Source organism: Sinohyriopsis cumingii, chromosome 6, assembly GCF_028554795.1.
Source record: "Sinohyriopsis cumingii isolate HCF-2022 chromosome 6, ASM2855479v2, whole genome shotgun sequence".
Classification (NCBI taxonomy): Eukaryota; Metazoa; Mollusca; class Bivalvia; order Unionida; family Unionidae; genus Sinohyriopsis; species Sinohyriopsis cumingii.
This window is the reverse complement of record NC_142966.1, coordinates 131637824-131659222: the sequence shown is the minus strand read 5'-3', so window position 1 is coordinate 131659222 and position 21399 is coordinate 131637824. Positions and strand designations below refer to the sequence as shown.

General features: G+C 33.4%; 1 protein-coding gene across 1 annotated transcript in view; it reads left to right on the top strand.

The window, feature by feature from the left end:
• LOC149797986 (uncharacterized) overlaps positions 1 to 6351 on the top strand; it is an 86404-nt gene extending 80053 nt beyond the window's left edge. The window contains exons 3-4 of the mRNA XM_089960823.1: positions 3474 to 3596; positions 5200 to 6351. Coding sequence (XP_089816949.1) covers positions 3474 to 3596; positions 5200 to 5466 — 390 coding nt within the window. The 3' untranslated portion in view covers positions 5467 to 6351. The remainder of the gene's footprint in view (positions 1 to 3473; positions 3597 to 5199) is intronic.
• Positions 6352 to 21399: the final 15048 nt, after the last annotated feature.

Genomic DNA, 21399 nt, shown 5'->3' with positions numbered 1-21399 from the left:
TTCGTGCAATATTACCAGATACTGAACTCGCGTTCAAATACACAAATTGCATTCACGTGCATAAATGAACTACTTTCTATTGCAAATAAACAATGGACGCAGACGCCAGCACTTTTGATTTGTAAACATATCATGTACACTCACGTAGGAAGCGCTTTACGTTGTGGTTGTTTGAATTTGCTTCTGAATGAAGTAAAGCAGATGTTTCGTGGACTGCCACATACCAGCTGCTTTGGCACATTCCGCGTGAACTGTTTTGATACAATGTTTCGGATTTAGGCTAGCTATACAACAGATGCAAGAAAGGGTCATCACAAATAACATATCAGTGACAAGACATATACTGTCTGCTTTAGCTGGTGATAAGAATGGCAAAATAAATATACTTACAGTTTTACATCGTGAATTTTCTCAAAATGTACTTTCTTAGTTCTGCAAATCCTAATTACATGAGCCATGTCATAGGTTCTCAGTCTTGATTACACTTTTCTAAACTGTACTGTAATTTCGAACATAAGTGCAATTACATCCTCCTTGCTGCACTCAAAATGAAATAAGCATTAAATTCCATAGCGCCTTTTTGATAATTGCAATTAAAAGAGTTCATATTTTTCCCAAATTATGATTTCAAACATTCAATGACAGAAACAGAAACACACTTCCAGATGTCAACACGCTTTTCCTCGCTTCTTCAATCCGATGTATTTCATGTGGAATTGTCACATATAAATCCAATTCATAATCACGAAATTTCGCAGAATCGAAAAAATACCAAAATCAATTCATTCCAGATCAAATGGAAAAGTTGGTGCAATGCGCATTCATTCACAATATGACTCCAAATTTTCAGTTTTAACTAGACACGCCATTTTCTTTCAAAATTTATGTCGAGCGCGCGACTAAGTTCAAATTTATCTGGGCGGAGTTATGTGCGCAGTAATAATGTTGTTGTTGTTTAATGATGAATCTGCGCTTGTGTATTTAGTTTGGAATACGGCATACATTCAGATACTTTGTTTTTTGTAGTGTAATTTGTTAATATAATTAAGCATTAGGTAGAATAAAAAATGAGCATATAATAAAAAGGTTACTGCATTTGTATGGGAAAATATGAACTCATTTTGTCTGATGGATATACTGCACTCTCAAGGTCGTATAGTATTTCCATTCGAAAAACTCGTTGATATTTTCCCATATAAATGCAGTAACATATATATATATATATATATATATATATATATATATATATATATATATATACCTATCCGACCTCACCCATGTGTAGGCTCCTCTTCTGACAATCGTATACTCATTATTCCCACTATGAAAACAAAGTCATATGGACAGCGTTCTTTTGCATACCAGGGCCCAGCAACGTGGAATGGATTTCCCACTGAACTTAGACACAAAGACACAGTGATCCCATTCAAGAGTGCTCTCAAAACTCACTTATTTCGACTGCAAGAACAAACTTAAAGACCTAATGTTTTCTACCTTAAATATTCTCAGCATGTTTTTTAATGTTTTCTAATTTCATGGTGTTTGTTTTTGTAATCATATCATTATATGTTTTTTATCTTAGAGGTGTTGTTTAATGTTGTAAAGCGCTTAGAGCTTCTAAAGATTAGGCGCTATACAAAGTCCTCATTATTATTATTATTATTATTATTATTTTTTATATATATATATATATATATATATATATATATATATATATATATATATATATATATATATATATATATATATATATATATATCCTTTATGTCTCTTGCAGGATATTTATCATTTCTGCACAGTCTTTTTTGACCAGCAGTCACGAAAGTTGGAGAAACACGTGCAGGATATGTTCATGTGTCATGACCTATCCCGTTTTCCAAATAGGCGAACATAACTCTGTAAGTGCCAAATGTTGTGTTAACCCTTAACAATGAACATCCACGGGACGGGGAAAAAATCTTTGTTTCATCTTTGTCAGTTACGACTATCTTCTGTAAGGACTAAAATGGTGCTGGACATTAAGAGGGTTATTGTTCAAGAAATCGAGATATTCATAAAATTAACGTTTACGGAAAAGAATATTATGTTATGACTTGCCTTAACAACTACCAAGCTGCACGAACCATTCAGGATGTTCCCCTTTCCTGAAGATTAATAAATCTCTCATAATAATGATTATTTGGTGTGAAGAACTACTGGCCTCATCTGTTGGTCATATTACCTCTGTCTCCAAGATGGTGATATTTCACTAGAGTCCTTCCCTATTTATTGTATGTATTGATATGCATGTAGATAAGTATAAGTCCATAAGGTATTTATTTACAAAGCCTACTGTCATTTTGAAAAATCTTGAACATACAGCAAAATGTTTCAAACTTGACAGTTGATTTTATTTAAACAATATATGGTTTCCGTTTAATCTAAATGTGTCCTAGTATTTAATGACGCCATTAATGTACTGTGTCAATTAATGCTCTACCTTTACTTTGTAATGAGTGGATATATATATATATATATATATATATATATATATATATATATATATATATATATATATATATATATATATACCAGTTTTGAAAATGTACAAAAATTTATTAATTTTCTATTCGTTTTAAAGGTACCTGTCACTGCAGGAAAGTATATAACTGCTGAGGTTAATCTTTCGATTATCGTATTTCCATCAATTGGCCGTCATTTAGTTAACATATGCTGTTCTTATATTTGTATTTAAAACTCTACTTTATCAGTTGTTAACCTAATTTTCACTTGTTCCTTCGTTTCTTTCCTATTACGATTAAACATTCTTTCTTCTTCATCGTCTTCTTCTCTACACTGGCTAGGCTAAGAGATAAAGAGATAAATATGCAAGGCATATTGTAGAGCAACATTGTTCCTTGTTTAAGGGCCTACCCAAGTTTTGAAACACATGATGGATTCTATCCATCCCAAATGACTATTCCTGTTGTATAGTTGAAACTAGCCAATAAAAACGACGAACGACAAATCGTCTGTAACATATTTCACTAATATTAATCAAGTTTGAAAGGAACTATCGTTTGTACAAATGACGCTGGCGTCCCATCCATTGCAACTGCTGCAATGAAGTTGACGAGCATTATGAATGACTTCTTTTCCGAAAACACTGAGTCAACAAAAAAGAAAAGAAAGCTTCAGAACATACACCAGTAAATGATACTAACCTGCGTGAGACATTTAAATAAATGCTTCTTATCAGCAGTTCCATTAAAATTCATTTTGATGGCATCTTATGAATTCTTGGCGTATTATTTAATAGTTTTATACTTTTAAGACCTTTTTAACATTTACCTCTATTTCTGAGTTCATTGAAAACAAATGAAAATATTAAATAAAATGATGTGGTTCGAAGATAAATAAACCATCAATTCAAGCTAGGACTCGAATCCTTTGCGAATTAAGGATTTAATATGGTCTAAAATTATACATTTAAGATTTCTGTCAGGAAGGACAGTTCACCAAGAGATGCATGGAAGGAAGCAAAGAAGGAGGCCAGAATTCTAATAAAGAAGTTTCAGAAAACTATGACAACATCGTCTACGAGTGATTTATTCGAGGTATTGCCACAGTTCCGTATAAAACTCTTTTAGTCATCCCAACGTTAACGCTGAGCTTATTATATAAACCCATTGAATTTCCATGTATAATTGCAATATATAGCAATACAGTTATAATAACTAATCAAAACCTATCTTCCAGATGGAGTAAAAGGGCGTATCCCTGGATCCAAGTTGATTATGAGTACGCGATTATATAAAAGAAATCTAAATGAAATACACAAATATAACCGATATGTCAGAGAGTTTTAATTAGTTCCTAACAGAAAACAAATCCATGTCTCGAGTATGGCGCATATCACCAAGTTCTCTGAAACACCATGTAAATGCTCGTAGTTTGCGCTCATCTCACCCAAAAGATTTGAGCAAAGTCGGTGGAACGGGTTGAAGTGTTTGTAAACCAAGTTGTTAGGCATGGGGAAATTTAATTCATCTAAATGCATAAATCCAATGAATTTATATTAGAAATCCCACATACATACATGAAATTATAATAACAAATTGTCACCTGAATACAAAACAGAGATTAAATCGTGTTCCTTCTATTTCGTTCCATCCTTTTCGGACAGTTCCAATGAATGGAATAGTCTAAACATGGCTTAATGGAGTGGCATTACCACAGTTATAACGATATCAGGTTATGATTTACGGACCCCTACCTTACTAGGTGGTATCGATATAAAACCTTTAGAAAATAAGTTAATAAAATTGAGATTTATTGTTTATAAACTGTTTTCTGCTTATAATATCATTTTAAAACAAACATTTAATCTCTTGCACTTAAAATGACAAATGGGTATATCGTCCGTTACATCCACTTGACATCATCTTTGGCCTCTTGATTTTGAAAATAACACACTTATTACGCCTTAGGCTTACACATGTGTCATGGGGTAGGTGAATGCTTGTGTAGTGCGTTTTAAGACCATGTGCGTGCTCAGCAAGATGGAGGAAGGCTGTAGAAATACATTTTTAATGCATGACGCAGGAAAATGCCTTTATCCGATTGGTCAAGACACTGTTCCGTACTGTATCGGAAAATAAATTTATTCACACTGTCTAACATTGGTAGGTTAATACAACAGGTCTGAACTGGATTTGGGCCTCCCTACTTGATTAAAACCTCTAGCGTGACTAATTAGAGACGAAACATTTATTTAATTTATTATTACATTTATTTAACTTATTTCTGTTTTCTGTACACCAGTCTGTAGTTTGCTTATGTGACTATTTCCTTTAAAATTAAAGTTTTCGAATTAGAAACTACAGTTTAAACTATACTTCTTAACACCCGCCTTTTTTGTTATTTTTATAATTTGTATTACCTCAGATTTACTTTATACTGAAAGAATGAAAACTGTCTAACTTTGTTAAACATTTGCCGTACTGTCAGTTAAAATTTCAACACGATTGTCCAAATTCTAATGACATTAAGTCATATGGTAGAATCAAGCCTATAATATGACCTATACCTCTGCAAGGGGCCTCAGTAAATCCATATCATTCTTAGGTTAATACATTCTTGCTTTGACCTCACTCAGGTCATAATGTATCTGCAAACTACTGTCTTTTTCTCCAGCTCTATTGTGTTGCATGTTCCTAGAGAGGGAAGTCAGAGTGGATACAGCAAGTGACATCTAGTGCTGCATTACAGAATTTCGCTTCGAAACCTTTGAAGCTTACATGGTTGATGATATCACAAGATCCATCTAATTGTCTAAAATGGTCGGAACCAGACACAACAGTAGACAAAACCAGCTTCACGTTCTATATGAAAAGTGGCGACACTGTACGAAGGACCATCTGGCCTGCAGTCTATTTGCATGCGACAGGAGCGCTGATGGCCAAAGGCGCTGTACAGACAAAATAGATCCAAAGTACCTCTTCACGTGTAAGAAGATTACATTAGACTATGACTGTTTTTGTCGTGAAGACCAGATTTGATACAGTACTCATCTATGCAAGAAAAACGGCAGCCATTTGATTCATATTGTGTTTAGCGTATCTTACTGTATAACAGCATCAAACAAACAATAGGTAAAATATGTGTAAGTATATAACCTTGACAATATATTTATTGACGAACTGATGAGTCTGGAAACCAGACGAGCACAGAAAGTTATATATAAATACTGTGAATCACAGTTTAAATCATAATTACATTTCCCTAAAATTAAGTCATTGCAACTCATGCATGAAATGAAAATCTATGCGTATGAATCCTGGATTGCACACATCCAGTGCGTTTTAGTTCAAGACGGAAGACAGGGTGGATGGATAGACAGGTGAATTATTAGCTGAACGGTGTGGGTGATTACAGCTGGGCTAATTATACATGACTTCAAAAACTAACTATGGGGAAGTTAAGGGAAGACTAATATGGGTCTCTAAAATCCAATGAATTTATTATGAAACAATTCCATCAAACAAATTGTGTTTCAGTGTCGTAAGAACTGAAGCTATCAATCAGAGTGTTTATTGCAGAGTTTTATTCAATCAGATCACCTTTTAAGACATTTCCCTTTACTGGGGGAATGTACTCATACAATTCAATAAAACACCAAGACACGATTCAACTGGTTTTTAAAATGGTGAAGCAAGCGTATTCCCTATATTTCATCCTAAGTGTTCAAGACAAACTACCCTTATCTTGTGATCTCACGTTCAACGTTTGACAAGTCAGATACGAAGGGATTTGTTTATTTCTCTTTTACAGATTACCTATCAATAGTCAATAAAGCCTTTTCCATATCTAGTTCATTATCTTTGTGAGTCTTAATATTTCATCCTTTTACGAATCCATTTGCCCTTATCACATATATTTCTCAATAGTACAATATATTTCTCAAACAATTTCTTTTATCAACTTATTGTATAATCTGTTTTAAATTCTTCCTCTGCTTCTTGCTATCAATATACTATAAACTCTGCTTTAAATTGTACCTTTTTGGCAACGTTTACAACAACAAAAAACTACCCAAATTTTCTTTTTCCCATAAGAATAACCGGTGATTTTCAGCTCAGTCCGACGCTGCTATGATGGAAAACAAAATGCTCGCAATGTTTTGGCTCAAAACTGACTTTCTCATAGTTCTATGTGAACTTCACTTAAACCTGCGAGTAACAGACTAAAATACGACTGTTACCACAACATAGTAACCAAATATAGTATCTCCATATTATATCATTTGAATTAAACATCTTCAAAACTATTTATTATGGTCAGTTATATCAATAATACAAATTTAACAGCCTGGATGAAAACGTTCACATAAAACGACATTTGTCCAGATTTCTAACACAAGCATGCTGTAACTATTACGGTACCCCGGTAAATAGGTATACTATGGAGCGAGGTATAACCCTGAGTGAGACCAAGTATCACGGTACCGTGGTAAACAGGTATACTATTGAGCGAGGTATAACCCAAATACAAAATAACAAACGTACCAACACTCCGTTATCCACGCAATAAAAGCTACTTCGTTATTCAAGACAAATGATGTTGACATTAAAGGCATAGACTGCAGCTGCGAGCGAATTTTCTTACGACCGTATTGGGATATTTGTATAAAGTAACTAACTGAAAACAACATAAAGGCAAAATTTGGTTAATATGTGGTACATACAGTTTCTGATTATGAAATAAGAGCGCTCAGAAATTTTGTACGTATTGCAATGAAGCTACTACCTCCATCTCGAAACTCACGCACGATATTATGGAAAGCCGCAGGTACCCGGCGGTGATCAGAATTTTTCCCTATATTATTATATGGGCAACAATTAGCGGCTCCGATAACAATTAGCGGCTCTTAAAATGACGGTGATTACAATCTTTCCCTATATTTTTATAGAAACTACAATTAGCGGTTCCTACAACAATTAGCGGCTCCTTCTACAATTAGCGGCTCCTAAAACACTTTTAATCTACGGCTCCGTTAATAAAAATCACAATTTACGGCTCCAGAAACACGTGAAGCTCAGTCTACAAACTACAATCGCCGGCTCCTTCCACAGTAACGCCGCTGTAATTTTGATCTCCGTCTTTACTACCGAACGAGATTCGAACGAGATTTCAACTCAAAAACGAGATCTACTAAGCTATTATCTCCAGCTCCTACGATAGTAACGCCGCTGATAATCTTGAGCTCCAATTTATCTAACGAACCGAACGAGATTTAAACTCATAAACGAGATTTTAATCACGTGATGACATATTCGGAATACCATCATCTTATCCGCATAAGTGTGTTGTATCTTAGAAGATGGAGAATTATCGATTTATGTTTTAGAAGAGTGAAGGCCAGTCATCCAATATCATTCGATGCAAGGTATTTTTTTCTTCCAATAAACGAATAATTATAAATATAAACGTTTTAGGCAGGTATATTATAAATAAATATCATAATTACACCAACAGCCCCTGTGATCTGTACTGTAGTATAATACATGAAAGACCTCGAAATTACGTATCTCATGGAAGGGTGTAATGAGTTGGAGCTTATCGCGTAGGTTGGATTTAAATTGAAATTCTTCAAATGAACTCGTGAGTAAACAGCTTTCTAACCAAATGGTGTAATAATTAATGATTTTTGTCTCTTTATATTTAACTAGTCGTTAACTAGAATGGGCAAGACCGCTCCAGTGGCCTAGGGGTTAGTGTCCATCTCGGATGAGGGAGGTCGCGGGTTCGAAGCCCGGCCGATTCATACCAGAGATTTGTAAGAAGGGTAGTAACAGCTGCCTCGCTAGACGCTCAGCATTAAGAGGTTAGTGTTAGGATTATGTGACTGGGTGGGATATATTTGTGGCATGATGCCCCAGTGCTAGACATCACAATAAACTGAACAATTCTTAAAGCTACGTTAAAACTCCAAAACATACACACTAGCATATGCTAATAGGTATATCATCACCCCCCTGGGCACTGTTTTTCTTTGCCTCAGGCTCTATATTATTTGTATGTAAGTAAAAGCACACAACACCAGCCCCTTATTCAGTTTAAGAAATATCACGAATGGCTTAACTTTTGCATTAAACACCTAATATTATTGTAACACTTTGTGCTTATTTGCTTGTTTTTACTCAACAGGAATGATGTAGTTTATAATATTCTGTAAGCTTTAAATAATTCTGTACATTTCCATTATGTCGTAATGTACTCGCACAAATAATAGGGTTATTGTGTTCTTTCATTTCAATATATTTCCACAATTGTCTTTAGTATGGGGGACATGGGTCAGTTATTTCCCCCTTAATATTCAAGGCAGCACTTGCAAATCTGGTTTACTTTGTCTATGTTCAACTGATACTCATGACTTTCTGAAAAGTGTTTGTCGTGCCTCAATGAAAGAGTGAGTAACCTTTACTATAGACATTCCTTTAAAAAGGAATATCAGATTAATCAGTCACAGTGTGAATGTGGTATTGAAATTTGTTCAAATGACTGTATATGTCTGTATAATAGCTTGCCCTGAGTTAGTACTTTTATGTTGTCTTTGCTATGTTCATTAAATAAACTTTCTTGTATCATGCATTTTGTACCTTGGCATTTCATTGGTCTTAACTGCTGATATAACTTCCTGTCTGCAGCATGTTTTATGTATACATGCATGATACAAACCAGAAATCACATTATGGTAAATTATAGATATTGACATGGGTGAATTGTAATTACATTCTTTTTTTTGTTTTGTCCCATTTGTACCAAAACACCCACCATCATGTTGATATTGAAATTTACACCAAGTACAAATTATTATTATTATTATTATTATTAATACTATGGTGCTTCTATTATCTTTTCAGTAGTGGTGATGATAATAATATTATCATTATCGCAAATAATCCCAGTATTTGTATCATAATGGCACATGTATGTGTTTGTATTTGTCCCTCATTGCATATGCTTTGATATGGGGGGAGCGGGGCAGTAATACAAATTTCAGTCAGTAAAAGTCGTTAAGTTTGTCAGGTTGGAGTTTTTTTAATGGCTTGATCACAAACAGTATAAATGCTTTGCAGAAATAATAAACGTTTTTGTAAAGTATTGTTATGGTATTTTGTGTTGTAATGTTTTTTTTCACTGTTATGAAATGGGCCTGTGTGTAGGGATTTAGCCAGGTGACTTAAAGATATAATTTTTATTTGCACGAAAGTTGTGCATTATTTCATGATAAAATAAAATGTGTACATTCATTCAGGGCTGACATCAAAAGTTTATTTCCAAATGCTGTGCACATCGATGGCCCTTCATTTAAAAGCAGGGGCCCTGCCAAATTGATTCAAATTGGGCCCCACGTTTGATAAGGCCATTACTGCATTCATTGCAGAATGCAAAATATTAGGATACAATTTCCATTGGATTTTTCATTATTACCAGTAGGAAATACACTGGGTTTATATTGTGCAAGGTGCATCAATTTTGTGGGGTGGGTGGTCTTCTGTGCCCAAATACAGCCATAATTGCAAAGTAAATACTATATACTGTTAGTTTCCAATCTTTTTGTATCAGGAAGACTTCCCAACTTAAGTATTCATTAAGGTTTTATTCCCAACTATCAACCTAGAAAATTGTTTGTGAAGTCCTAAAAGAAGTTGGCAGGATGTTCCTTGGTGACATAACCAAGTTGCTGTACATTATTTTAGGACAATTTTAAACACGTAAGAATTTATGCTTGCTATAGCAATTATTCATGCTGAATGATTGCACTATATGAGGCATCCTATGTTTTGTTTTATCTTTTGTATTGATTTTCATTGTTAGCAAAATGATTCTATTTTGTTTGCCTTTTTTTATTTTCTGTTACACTTTATTTTATCAATGAATAAAGACCACATTGATAATATAAACTGCACATTGCTATTTGATTTGCAGAGAATTTGCTGATGGAATTGTACAAGAACTAGATAAGAATGATGTAGAATGGAGAAAGAGAAGAAGGCTGCATCAAAAACAATATATCGGTAAAGTGAGTTACAGTGGACAGTATTGCAAATCTTTTTAACAAGTATTCACATAAATTGCATCCCATGCAAACATGAAATATTGCAATAAATTTGTTTCTTAAAACTGAAATCTCTTTAGATGGGTCACTTGATAATAGGGTATATTTGATTACTGTTAGCGTTAGATTACATGTGAAAAAGTCCTCCAATTATGATGTTACATCAGTTTGGTTGGGAAATCTATCTGTAATATAGGTCAATAAAAGAGTATCATAATAAAGCAGAGTGATTGTCGGTTATTTGTTTTAAAAAAAAAGGCTTTTCATACATGGTTTACATAGTCTCATTTAGCATTTGTCCCATTTTTGTGTGTCACAATTATATTTTGAATTTTCAGGGAGTGTGTGACTTAGTCATGAAATGTAGCACATGGATATTTTACCTACTTATGATAGTTTGTCAATTGGTATTTTTCAACACACAGTGCTATTTATATAGCTTGTTTAATTTATGGCATTTCTTCTCAGTACACCCCAAACCATTGTATAGGTAATTAATCAGAAAATTTGTTGTTAGTATAAGCTTTTAAAATGGTTCAGTCTTATTCAGACATTTCCACTTTTAAAGCGTGGTTTCAGAAGTTTTCACATTTTTATCAAGGACTGTATTTTGTATGTGTCTGGTACATTTTAATTTTGAAATGGTTTTTTATGGTCAGTGTACTTATCTCTTGCAGGGTCCAAACTATATAAGGCATATTGGTTAGTAAAAAAAATGATTGCCATATAAAAAAAATGTTATTACATGCATTCTGTGAGAGATGGCTTGCAGTTGAATGGCACAGCATTGTATGATATGTAACATTTCTTCCTGTCACATCATAGTTGATGTGGCATTTGTACAGTTCTAAAGAAAATTATTGGTAAAATTATTTCCTTCCTATATATTCTTGGTAAAAATATTCCTTTATAAAACAGGTTTTCCCACCATGCCATGTGATATGTGATTATAGATGTTATACTTACAGCAAGAAAAATTAGCATTTTGTGAGACAAAGAAAGGAATTGTAACTATGTAACCTTTCAGGCATGGAATGTATCTTTTGCTGAATATATCTGACTGTTTGCTTCATTATAACGTGATTCTGCTTATAACACAATCGCAGCATGGCTCCCATTTTTTTAATATAAGGTGACCTCTGTTTTTAACACCTAAATACACGCTATCGGAAAAACCAATTATTCTTATCCCTAGCAGATTTATATGATCAAGAGCTTAGTTAAAATTGATGACATTGAACTTTCAATGCACATTTTCTGTAGGGAAGTTTTTCAAAAAATTTGTTAACTCGATCCAGCTTATATTGTGATGTTATTCTTTGGACCCGTGAGCAACGCATTATAAAGGGTTTTACCTGTATGTAATTATATATCAAATTTACAGAGTTATATATTGTCATACACCTAGTACATAATGTTGAAAACAGAAATGTCAAAGTTTGGGATATGATTCGAGTTTATATGATGTATACAGCTCTATCAGAATTTCATTTTCCCCCCATCTTTGTAAGTCCAGTCTAGGGTCATGGGTATGAATATATGGTGTTTTTCAAAAGTGGGAAAAAGATAGGGACAATGTTGCTATGCTGCATACTTTTAAGTCTTGAAATATACATGTTTCTTTATTTCAATATTTTCCTAATGTGATGTTATATTTCCTTTTTTCAGATGGGTATGATAAATTGACACCTTATGGTATTGGCATACATGGATGTATATATAGGTATGTATGCATACATACATACATACATACATACGTACATACATAAAGCCACATTCAGTGGTTAGTGTGCCAGACTCAGGTCCATAAGGCGGTGGGTTTTGTATCTTACCATATGACCAGTCTGTTCTTGGCAAGACACTTGACTCCAGTTGCCACAGCACTAAGTAACTGACCTTCGTTATTATACCTTAAAGCACCAAAACAAAAGTAGCAGAGAAAATACATAAGTGGTTATGATCTGGCAGTCTCAAAGGTTTCTAAAGTTGTGACCCAGGTAACCCAATGGTCATATAAACAAATTAGCAATAGCAAACATTTAAAACTTAAAATTATATTAAGTTCTAGGTAGAACCTTTAAGACCTATGATGGTTTAAAATTTTAAAACCAAAGCTACATTTTAGACCACTCATAAATCATGTCCCATAGTTAGCATATTGAACTGTGTTTTTATCTTGAACTGTTTGTAAGTTGCATGACACAGTGAACATACACATGCATACACCACACATACACATACACAAGGACCTAAAACATCCATTGGGAAGACATCTTGATTTAAATAAATTTTATTTACAGTTGGACTAAAATGTAAAAATAGTTATTTTATAAGACATTATTTTAGTAACAGATGTTTCCTATTTTAAGTGAAAGTGCAACATTAATGGGAAAGCTGAAGATTCTGCTGTGAATGTTTATGCAAATTTGTTCTATTCATTCTTCAGCTTTTTATTATATTTCATTTCTGTTATGTACATACAGTTTATCTTGACAATGGATAAATTACCCCGCCTTGTGTGATACAATGTATTTTTAAGTAATCTTATTTTCAGTTTTTTGCAGAAGATAATATGGCTACATGCTGGAATAACTAATAGATGACCAGATATAGTTGCCTTGTACTTTGTCAATACAGTTGTTAAATCCCATGGTAAATGAAGACAATATCAACTCACATAATGCAAATTATAAAGTAATTACATGTTTATATATATTATTGTAATTGCAGTTAAAATGTTGAATAATTGGCATCTCAGTATTGTCAGTTTTTAAAATGAAATCTTGACAGGTATGTATTTGACTTGGAATTGTAAACTGAATAAATTTATTGCAGTGTTTATTATGTCTTCCTGTTCACACTCACGATTTTAAAGGTGGGTATACTTTTTTAATGACTGTTTTATACACCCATACAAGGAAATTATATGCCAAAACAAAGTGTTACTGTAAAAATTGAATTACTTGAAGACAGTAAATGAGATATTCAAATGCAGGATTAACTGAGCTATGTCATCTCTTCTTGGACTATGGATGTAAGCAAAGCTAGATATAATTGGTTGATTGGTCAGTCATACATCTATTTGTTTGCAGGCCTGGTGTCACACATGTAAAGCTTACTATTTTGTACAAATCTTGCATTATCTCTGCTATAGTAACGGCTAAGAGGGGCAGATTTAGAACGTTTATGATCCATATCATATGAATGTTTTGCTCATCAATCTTAATTATTATTTCTTAATTGTCCTTGAAGCAAATACTGTATTGGCATTTGGTTTTGGTATTATAGGCAGTGTATCCCCTAGGGGTGCAAGACTGAGAGTCAAAAATCTCCTTGGTGTCAAAACTGGGGGTCAGACTGAGTAAAAAATAAACTTTGGTATCAAAACTGGGGGTCAAATTAAAAATTTGGGGGTCTCTGAAGCTCAAATGAGGGTGAAGGAAAATACTGATTATAGGGGAAAAAAGTATATTACTTACAGTATTCTCATGGTGAACTAGTAATTTTCTCAGTGTCTTTTTGATAACAGAACAATGCTGTTGTACACTACACAATTTGTGCAACTACCACTATGTCACAAGTTTACATGACCAGTTTATGTGGTAAGTTGGATTCCAATAAAGTTTGTAAAAATTTAGTAAAATAACAAATCTTGTACATTTCCTGTACATTAGTAAAAATACAGACAGTATTTAAAGGCAAAAGAGAACTTTAACTTCCATCACAAAAGCCGATATAAATTATTATAAATTTTGTATATGATGCTCCAGGCACTGGAAATGGCATAGTTGCTGCAGTGCAGATGGCCTTCTTAGCAATGAAAATGCCTTCATATATGGTGCATCACATGTAAACCAGGCAGGTTTTGAATTGAAAGAAGGGTAATACAGGTCAGTTAGAAACCATTGCAAGTGCCCTTTTGTATATCTATATATTGTATATATTGTTTAACTCTTGTCCACGATTGTAAGGGTCATATGTAAGCAAGATATTGCAAAGCGAACTTTTGTCCATGATTGTAGATTATCATCTGAGATGATATTTGTAAACATGTTTACCTGGCTTTGAGTTCAGAAAATTGTTTCGTCCATTAGAAAAAAATGTTCTCATTTGCCAGGTAGTTTGCTAAAAAGTAAAACTATAAAGTAAACAGACCTTACCTTGTTTACAAATTTGATGGGAAAAGGACCCACATCCTATATCTCTTATTGTCTTAGGTTTTTATATAAAGTTTGTGATCAATTTTATATAAAGGTTGTGATCAACATAGTTAACAACATATTCCTATTGTAACATCTCTCAAGTGAAATCTATCTTTTAGTTGTGTTCAGTTGTAATTTCACACGATATACTTCATTTATTCACTGAAATAACAAAGTGCTTACAGATACTTTTGGACTGTTTTAGGATTAGAGTGAATTCCTTCAAGGACATTCTAGATTATATCATTGTGATGGATAAGATTATCACATCGGCACATTTAAGACTGTTGGAACTACAGCACATTCAAGATTGGAATCAATTTGGAACACCACTGTAATTCATTTGGAACACCTTTTTTCCTTTTGGATATGTGAGAGCTATTTGGGATATATTTCATAATGTAAGCTACTTTTAAATTTTCACATTATCTGTGAAAATAAAATATTTGTTGAATTTTACTTGTTGGTTTCACTTTTTTCTCTTTAAGATCTTTGAGGTATAATACCTCTAACTTCAGATCAGCATGCTCATCTGATTGAAAATAAGAGACTTTGCTCTGTAAGTGTTCTATATGTATGAAGTTATGAATGCAAGTACAATTAATGTGAATCCTCGTTATACTTTAATACCTTGCATGAGTTTCAAAAAATGAAAAGATGGCAGAAATTGGATTAATTAGTATAGCAGTTGCTTCCCGCTTCATTTTTGTCTTGTCCTAACCATATCTTTGGAGACACCCATTCGGGTCATCATCACATACATCTGGGTCATTGCCATACCACATTTGGGTAATCATCACAAGTACATTTGGAACTCTGTCACACCACATTTGGGTCATCATCACATATACATTTGGGTCACCATCACATATAAATTTGGGTCACCATCACATATACATTTGGGTTACCATCACATATAAATGTGGGCCACCATCACATATAAATGTGGGCCATCATCACATATATACATTTGCGTCACAATCACATGTACATTTGGGTCAGTATTATTGTTTCAGGTCCGACGTTTGAAAAACCATTTATATATCTAATGTCTTGTGAGCATTGTCAAGCATAACATGTAATGAAAGAATACACTTTTTGGAATCCTTAGAAGTTAAAATATCATCGGTATGGATAGATTGGATGTAATACAATAGTTATTATTTTATGCATGTATTTTCTTTTTCCAGTGAACAGGATGATACAAGTTGTTCAAGTTAATTTGGCAAATTTCCTAAAATTGCCAGATTAAAACACCTGCAGTATTTGTTACATGTATGACACATGCACGAAATGAAAATATGCCAAACCACATAAACACAAAAATAGAGATCCCTTTTTCTTTCTTTAAAAAACCCCTTTGTTTCTCTAAATTTACATTTTCTTAAAAACATTTCTTCTATGATCACATCTGAGTCATCATTTTTAATAGACGTCAAAATACATGTACTCTGTATCACTATTCCAAGCTGTGTCTGAATGTTTTCATTTTGCATAAGCTCGTACTGTTTTATGTAGCCTGCACACTTGGTCGGCAAGCTCCCAAACGGTTGGAAGAATAAAATGATCCAGGTCATTTTAACTTTTGTTGGTTTGAGAAACTACACTTTCTTCTGACAAAGATAACTGCTGGTGTTCTCTGTGAAATAAGAGACTTGATAACTTGTTTGAATGGCTTGTAGAATTTGTTCATATGCTCCTCCTGGTGTCAATATTATTTCGTGTACTAAAATTACAGGGTTTTTTTCTCTAAAATGTTGAATTAAAAATGAAGGGAATCTACTTACACCATACATGGTAATTTACAGCGGCTTTTCTACATTTATTATTTTTATATTGTAACCAAACAATGCATTTGAACCTGTTGTAAGCTGTTATTTCAAAGACTTTAAAGAATATAGTCTCTTAAGACAGGTTTATTTTAACAAGTCAGTTATAAGAAGCATTTAAAAAAAATGCTGCTCTATGTCAGGGATGGAATATATTCATGGTGAATGTGGCTGTTAATGCTGGTTTAACTACATCAATACAATTTAATCTTAATACAAATTTTTTTCAGGAGCAGAGAACTGTTAAGCACCAATGACAGAGGAAATTCAGGACCTGAAGGAACTGTGTCAAAATAATTATACAGAACTTGATCCAGATTTTGTTAGAATTATACAAGAAGCAACAGAGACTTATCAGATACCAAATACAGCCGAAGACTTTTATACTACTAAAAACTTTGTTTTGTCAGAAGTGATTACAAAACTGTATCATCAGATGTAACAGAACAAATTAAATTGAATTATAATTATTATCCATACAGTTATTATCTTTACTACCATGACAAATATAATGTTTGCTTTTTACATCATGTGCTTAAGAATGAATCTAATTATCAAATCACATCACTAGCATATACCAAGAAATTAAAAGCAAATATTGTACAATTATAATAACTATGGTCTTATGAATAATGACATTATGTTAAGGTAACAATAAATACAATTCGGAGAGAGGAGCTGAGAGAGTGAGATGCAAGAAAAAGTTTTTATTCTCGCACACAGTCCTCCCTACGTGATTGCCATATAATAAAATGTAATTTGTCATACAGAAAAACCAAGATAATCAAGCATGATTAAAGACTTGTAATGTCACATCTAAAGGCATTCATTAGTCTAAGCCATTGTAATTGTCGTTTAATAATAAAGGCTGACTTAACGGGGAATACAAGTTCATCAGCTATTGACACAAGTGCAAGTAGAATCTACATCAGCCAATTTTTCTTTCATCAAAACAAATTAACACTTTTTGTCACAAGATCATATATAATAAGACTTTCAAGTAACACTTGATCTTGTCATTGCATCAAGCTCTTAAATATGAAGGAATATTAATAATGACTTCATTACCGATACATATACAATTGAAGAAGTATACAGGGCTCCCATGCTACTAGGAAATTTGGAAAAAGTTGGAAGAAATGATAATTTCTTTTCTGAACATGAAAATTCCTTGAAGCTTGCAAATGTTGATGAAAGTCAGGAAAGTTTGCAACTACTTGATGACAGAAACAATTACGTAATTGAGTTGTAACTGATTGTGAATTATATTTATTGAGTTCTGCCCAGAATATTCGGAGGTTGCAGTATGGATCATTAGGGTGGTTACCATAATTATAGTTGTTGAGTCAATCTTAACACTCACTGGATTAGATTAGAAGACTGGTTGTTTCACAGTCAGCTTGATATTGATATTTTTTCTGACATGAAAGGTTTGAAAACCAGTCTAGCATCACAAGACACCAACATGTTGTCAGCAAAGCGTAGCCGCATACCAGATGGCCTAGCAAACTTAATGCTGTTACCCCGAGTCATACCTACACGAAACCGATATGAAAATTATTTATTTTCTCAGAAAATGCAAGTATTAGAATAATTATGTCTTTACTCTGCTGAAAGATAAGATGAAACTATGGCGTTGATGAAATCTGACCTGATACTCACCATTTGCATTGCTAGTCGCATGGGTACACAAATATCACAACCAACATATTCATGACATCATAGGTCCAGTTGTTACATGATGTCAGTAATAACCCATTTCAGATGTAGAAACAAAAAAAAATATGAAATGAAAAATAAAGTTGTAAACTGTTCGTAATAAAGAAACTACAATGAAAGAACACAGAATTCTGTATATATTTATTAAAAAAATAACTGTTTTGTTGTATCATGTGACTACCTTGTTGACATGTGCTCTTTGCTTGATGAACTGTCCAGATTGCAGTGACAGCGACATGTTTCTGGTTGTTTTCTCAACATAAACATATTCTTTCTGGTTCTTACAGAAGCTTTCTGACTTTCATTTAATATATTTTAATTTTTTTACATTAGATAGAAGCTTGTTGATGTCATCCGACTATTGGATTTCTGTTGTATTGTGAGATTTGTGGAATCATATAACTAGTAATGCAAATGCAGATAGTGAGTACCGGGTCAGGTTCTATCTGTGCTGTAGTTTTGTCTAGTCTGTCACGGATTAAGACATAATGATTATAATACTCTCCATTTCTGAGAAAATGAATCACCTTCCTATTGATTTCATACAGGTATGACTTGATGTGACATTGTTTCAAGTTTTCCAGGACCACTGGTGGGGTTCAAGTTAAATTTGTAGTCAAAATGTTGAATCTCTGATGGTAATTTTGGTGTTAAACTATGACACTGAACATGTGGCTCAAAGGATTGGTTTCAAATCCTTATCGGTCGCAGGAGAAATGTGAGATTGTTGTCCCTTGTAATGTGAGTATCACTACAGGTTTAGGTACTGCTCTTCTTTCTGTAATACTGCTCTGGTGGTCTAGTGGTTAGAGCGTCCGCCTGGGATGTGGGAGGTCGTGGGTTCGATCCCTGGCCGAGTCATACCTAAGACTTACAAAAATGGTACTAATAGCTGCCTCGCTTGACACTCAGCATTAAGAGGTTAGTGTTAGGACTGGTCAGCCTGGTGTCAGGATAATGTGACTGGGTGGGACATCATGCTACATGTCTGCGGCATGATGCCCCAGTGCTAGACATCACTATAAACTGCCACATAGCAGACATCGTAGCGATATGACTGAAAAATTGTTAAAACTATGTTAAAAATCCAAATCACATCACATCTTTCTGTAATTGCAGTTTCATTTGTAACTCATATTTTTGTATCTGTCTCTCTCTTTTTCCTGCATTTGCATCTCCCTTTCTTTTTCCTGCATTTGTATTTTTATTTCTTTTTCTTCCTTTTGCATTTGTCATTTCTTCTCCATTTCTTTCTCTTCTTTTTGAATTTGCATTTGTTTATCTCTTTCCTCTTTTTCAAGCTTTCTTAACTTTATTTTGTTCTTGAATTTTAATTTCAATTTCATAACTTGCAGGTTTGAGCTAGAGTCAAAGCACTTTTGTCCAAAATATTCTTCTTTACCAAATTTAAACCAAAATATTTTTTATTTCATGTTTTAACAAATATGGCTTTGCACAGGAAAGATATTGTCTGGAACGTTGGAGCAATTCGTCCTCTTTCAAAGACTGATTGTTCCTGGCTAGGATTTAAAGTACAATTCTCCACTTTAGTTTATATCGTAAAAGCTTGTTGGTTTCACTATGTAAAGTCAGAAATATTAGGGACTAAGATAACTTAAATTTCAAAACAATTTCAATTTCTGTGAAATTCATATCCCCAGTTAGCGCCCAAGTTTCTGTTACGTCTCAATGATTGCAAACTTAAGTAACAGAAAAGAAGCAAAAACAACAAATTTTATAAAACTTAACAGTTTAATTATCAAAGTTATAAATAAAAAATATGAAAGGAACATAAAGTATTATGAATTGAATCCAAGCTAGTCCTTATACTGGTCTGTGAAAGTCCTAAATGATAGAAATGTTCCTCATAAATTTCAATGCCGGAAATGTACTGGTCCTCCAAGAACTTTGTAGTTGTCAAGATGGCGTTGTCCTGAATTCCTTCAATAACAGTTCCAGACTAATATTTAAGTCCAAATAATGAGCGCTTTCTATTTAGTATTTACACTGAACAGTCCAAACAAATGTTTTTCCTGTCTAAAAATATCTAAACTTGTACAACACAAAATACGTCTATAGACTTAAAAGTGGAATGCAATAATGTGAATGAACACAATAATGTGAATAACTCCAAACTTCGGAATGAAACAGTGCTTAATTTTCTCCTTGTATATAACATTTGTTGTGACAGTACTTCGCAACAGACCCCACGTGACAGCATACACTATTGATTTTGCGTCGAATTACCCAAAGTGAATATTATTCACATAACCTCGCGCAACCAATGGGAAGCCACAGAAGTATCGAAACACCGGTCTCATCAGTCACTGTTAAACTACACTGTATGCCATTTTAAGTCTTATTAAGATTATTATTACTAATTGTCAACACTGAACTAAAGGAGATTTTTGCTTAAGTGTGGCGTTCAAATATCCCGAAGACCAGACACCATGTAATTTTCTCAAGAAAGAAACCAAATGAACTGGAAATTACCTAGCTTAAGTTGGAAGATGGAGTAATACTTTAACTGCAATGATTTTGAAATTTATGAAGAACTAAATTTAAGAACTGAAAAGTCCACCCTTACATTTTGTTAACAAATTTGCAAAAACACTGTTAACTATGAAAATAAATGGGGTATCAGGGCTGATCAAATATTGTTTTCACATACTCGTCCAAGACAAATAGTTTCATAAAATTCACTTGTCTCACCTTACTTTTTACAAGTCCCAATAATGTAATCTCTTCCAAAGATTTGATAAAATGTATGCGTTTTATTCCATAGATATAAGAAAGAAAATAATATACAACTTTATTTCCTAAAAGGATTTACATTTTTCACAAATATTGGTTGATGCTACACATTTCGCTGCTTAATGTGTATATGTTTTGCTACTGGAGATGGACTTCCTGCGTGCCCTCATTTTTTCTGTTAATTCCATATGATTGAAAAAAATATTTAGGTCTTTCCTAACATATTACATCAGATCTGCCCTCTCATGCACAAAGTGTATCTTCTAACTAAAAATACACTGGTTTGATTTCT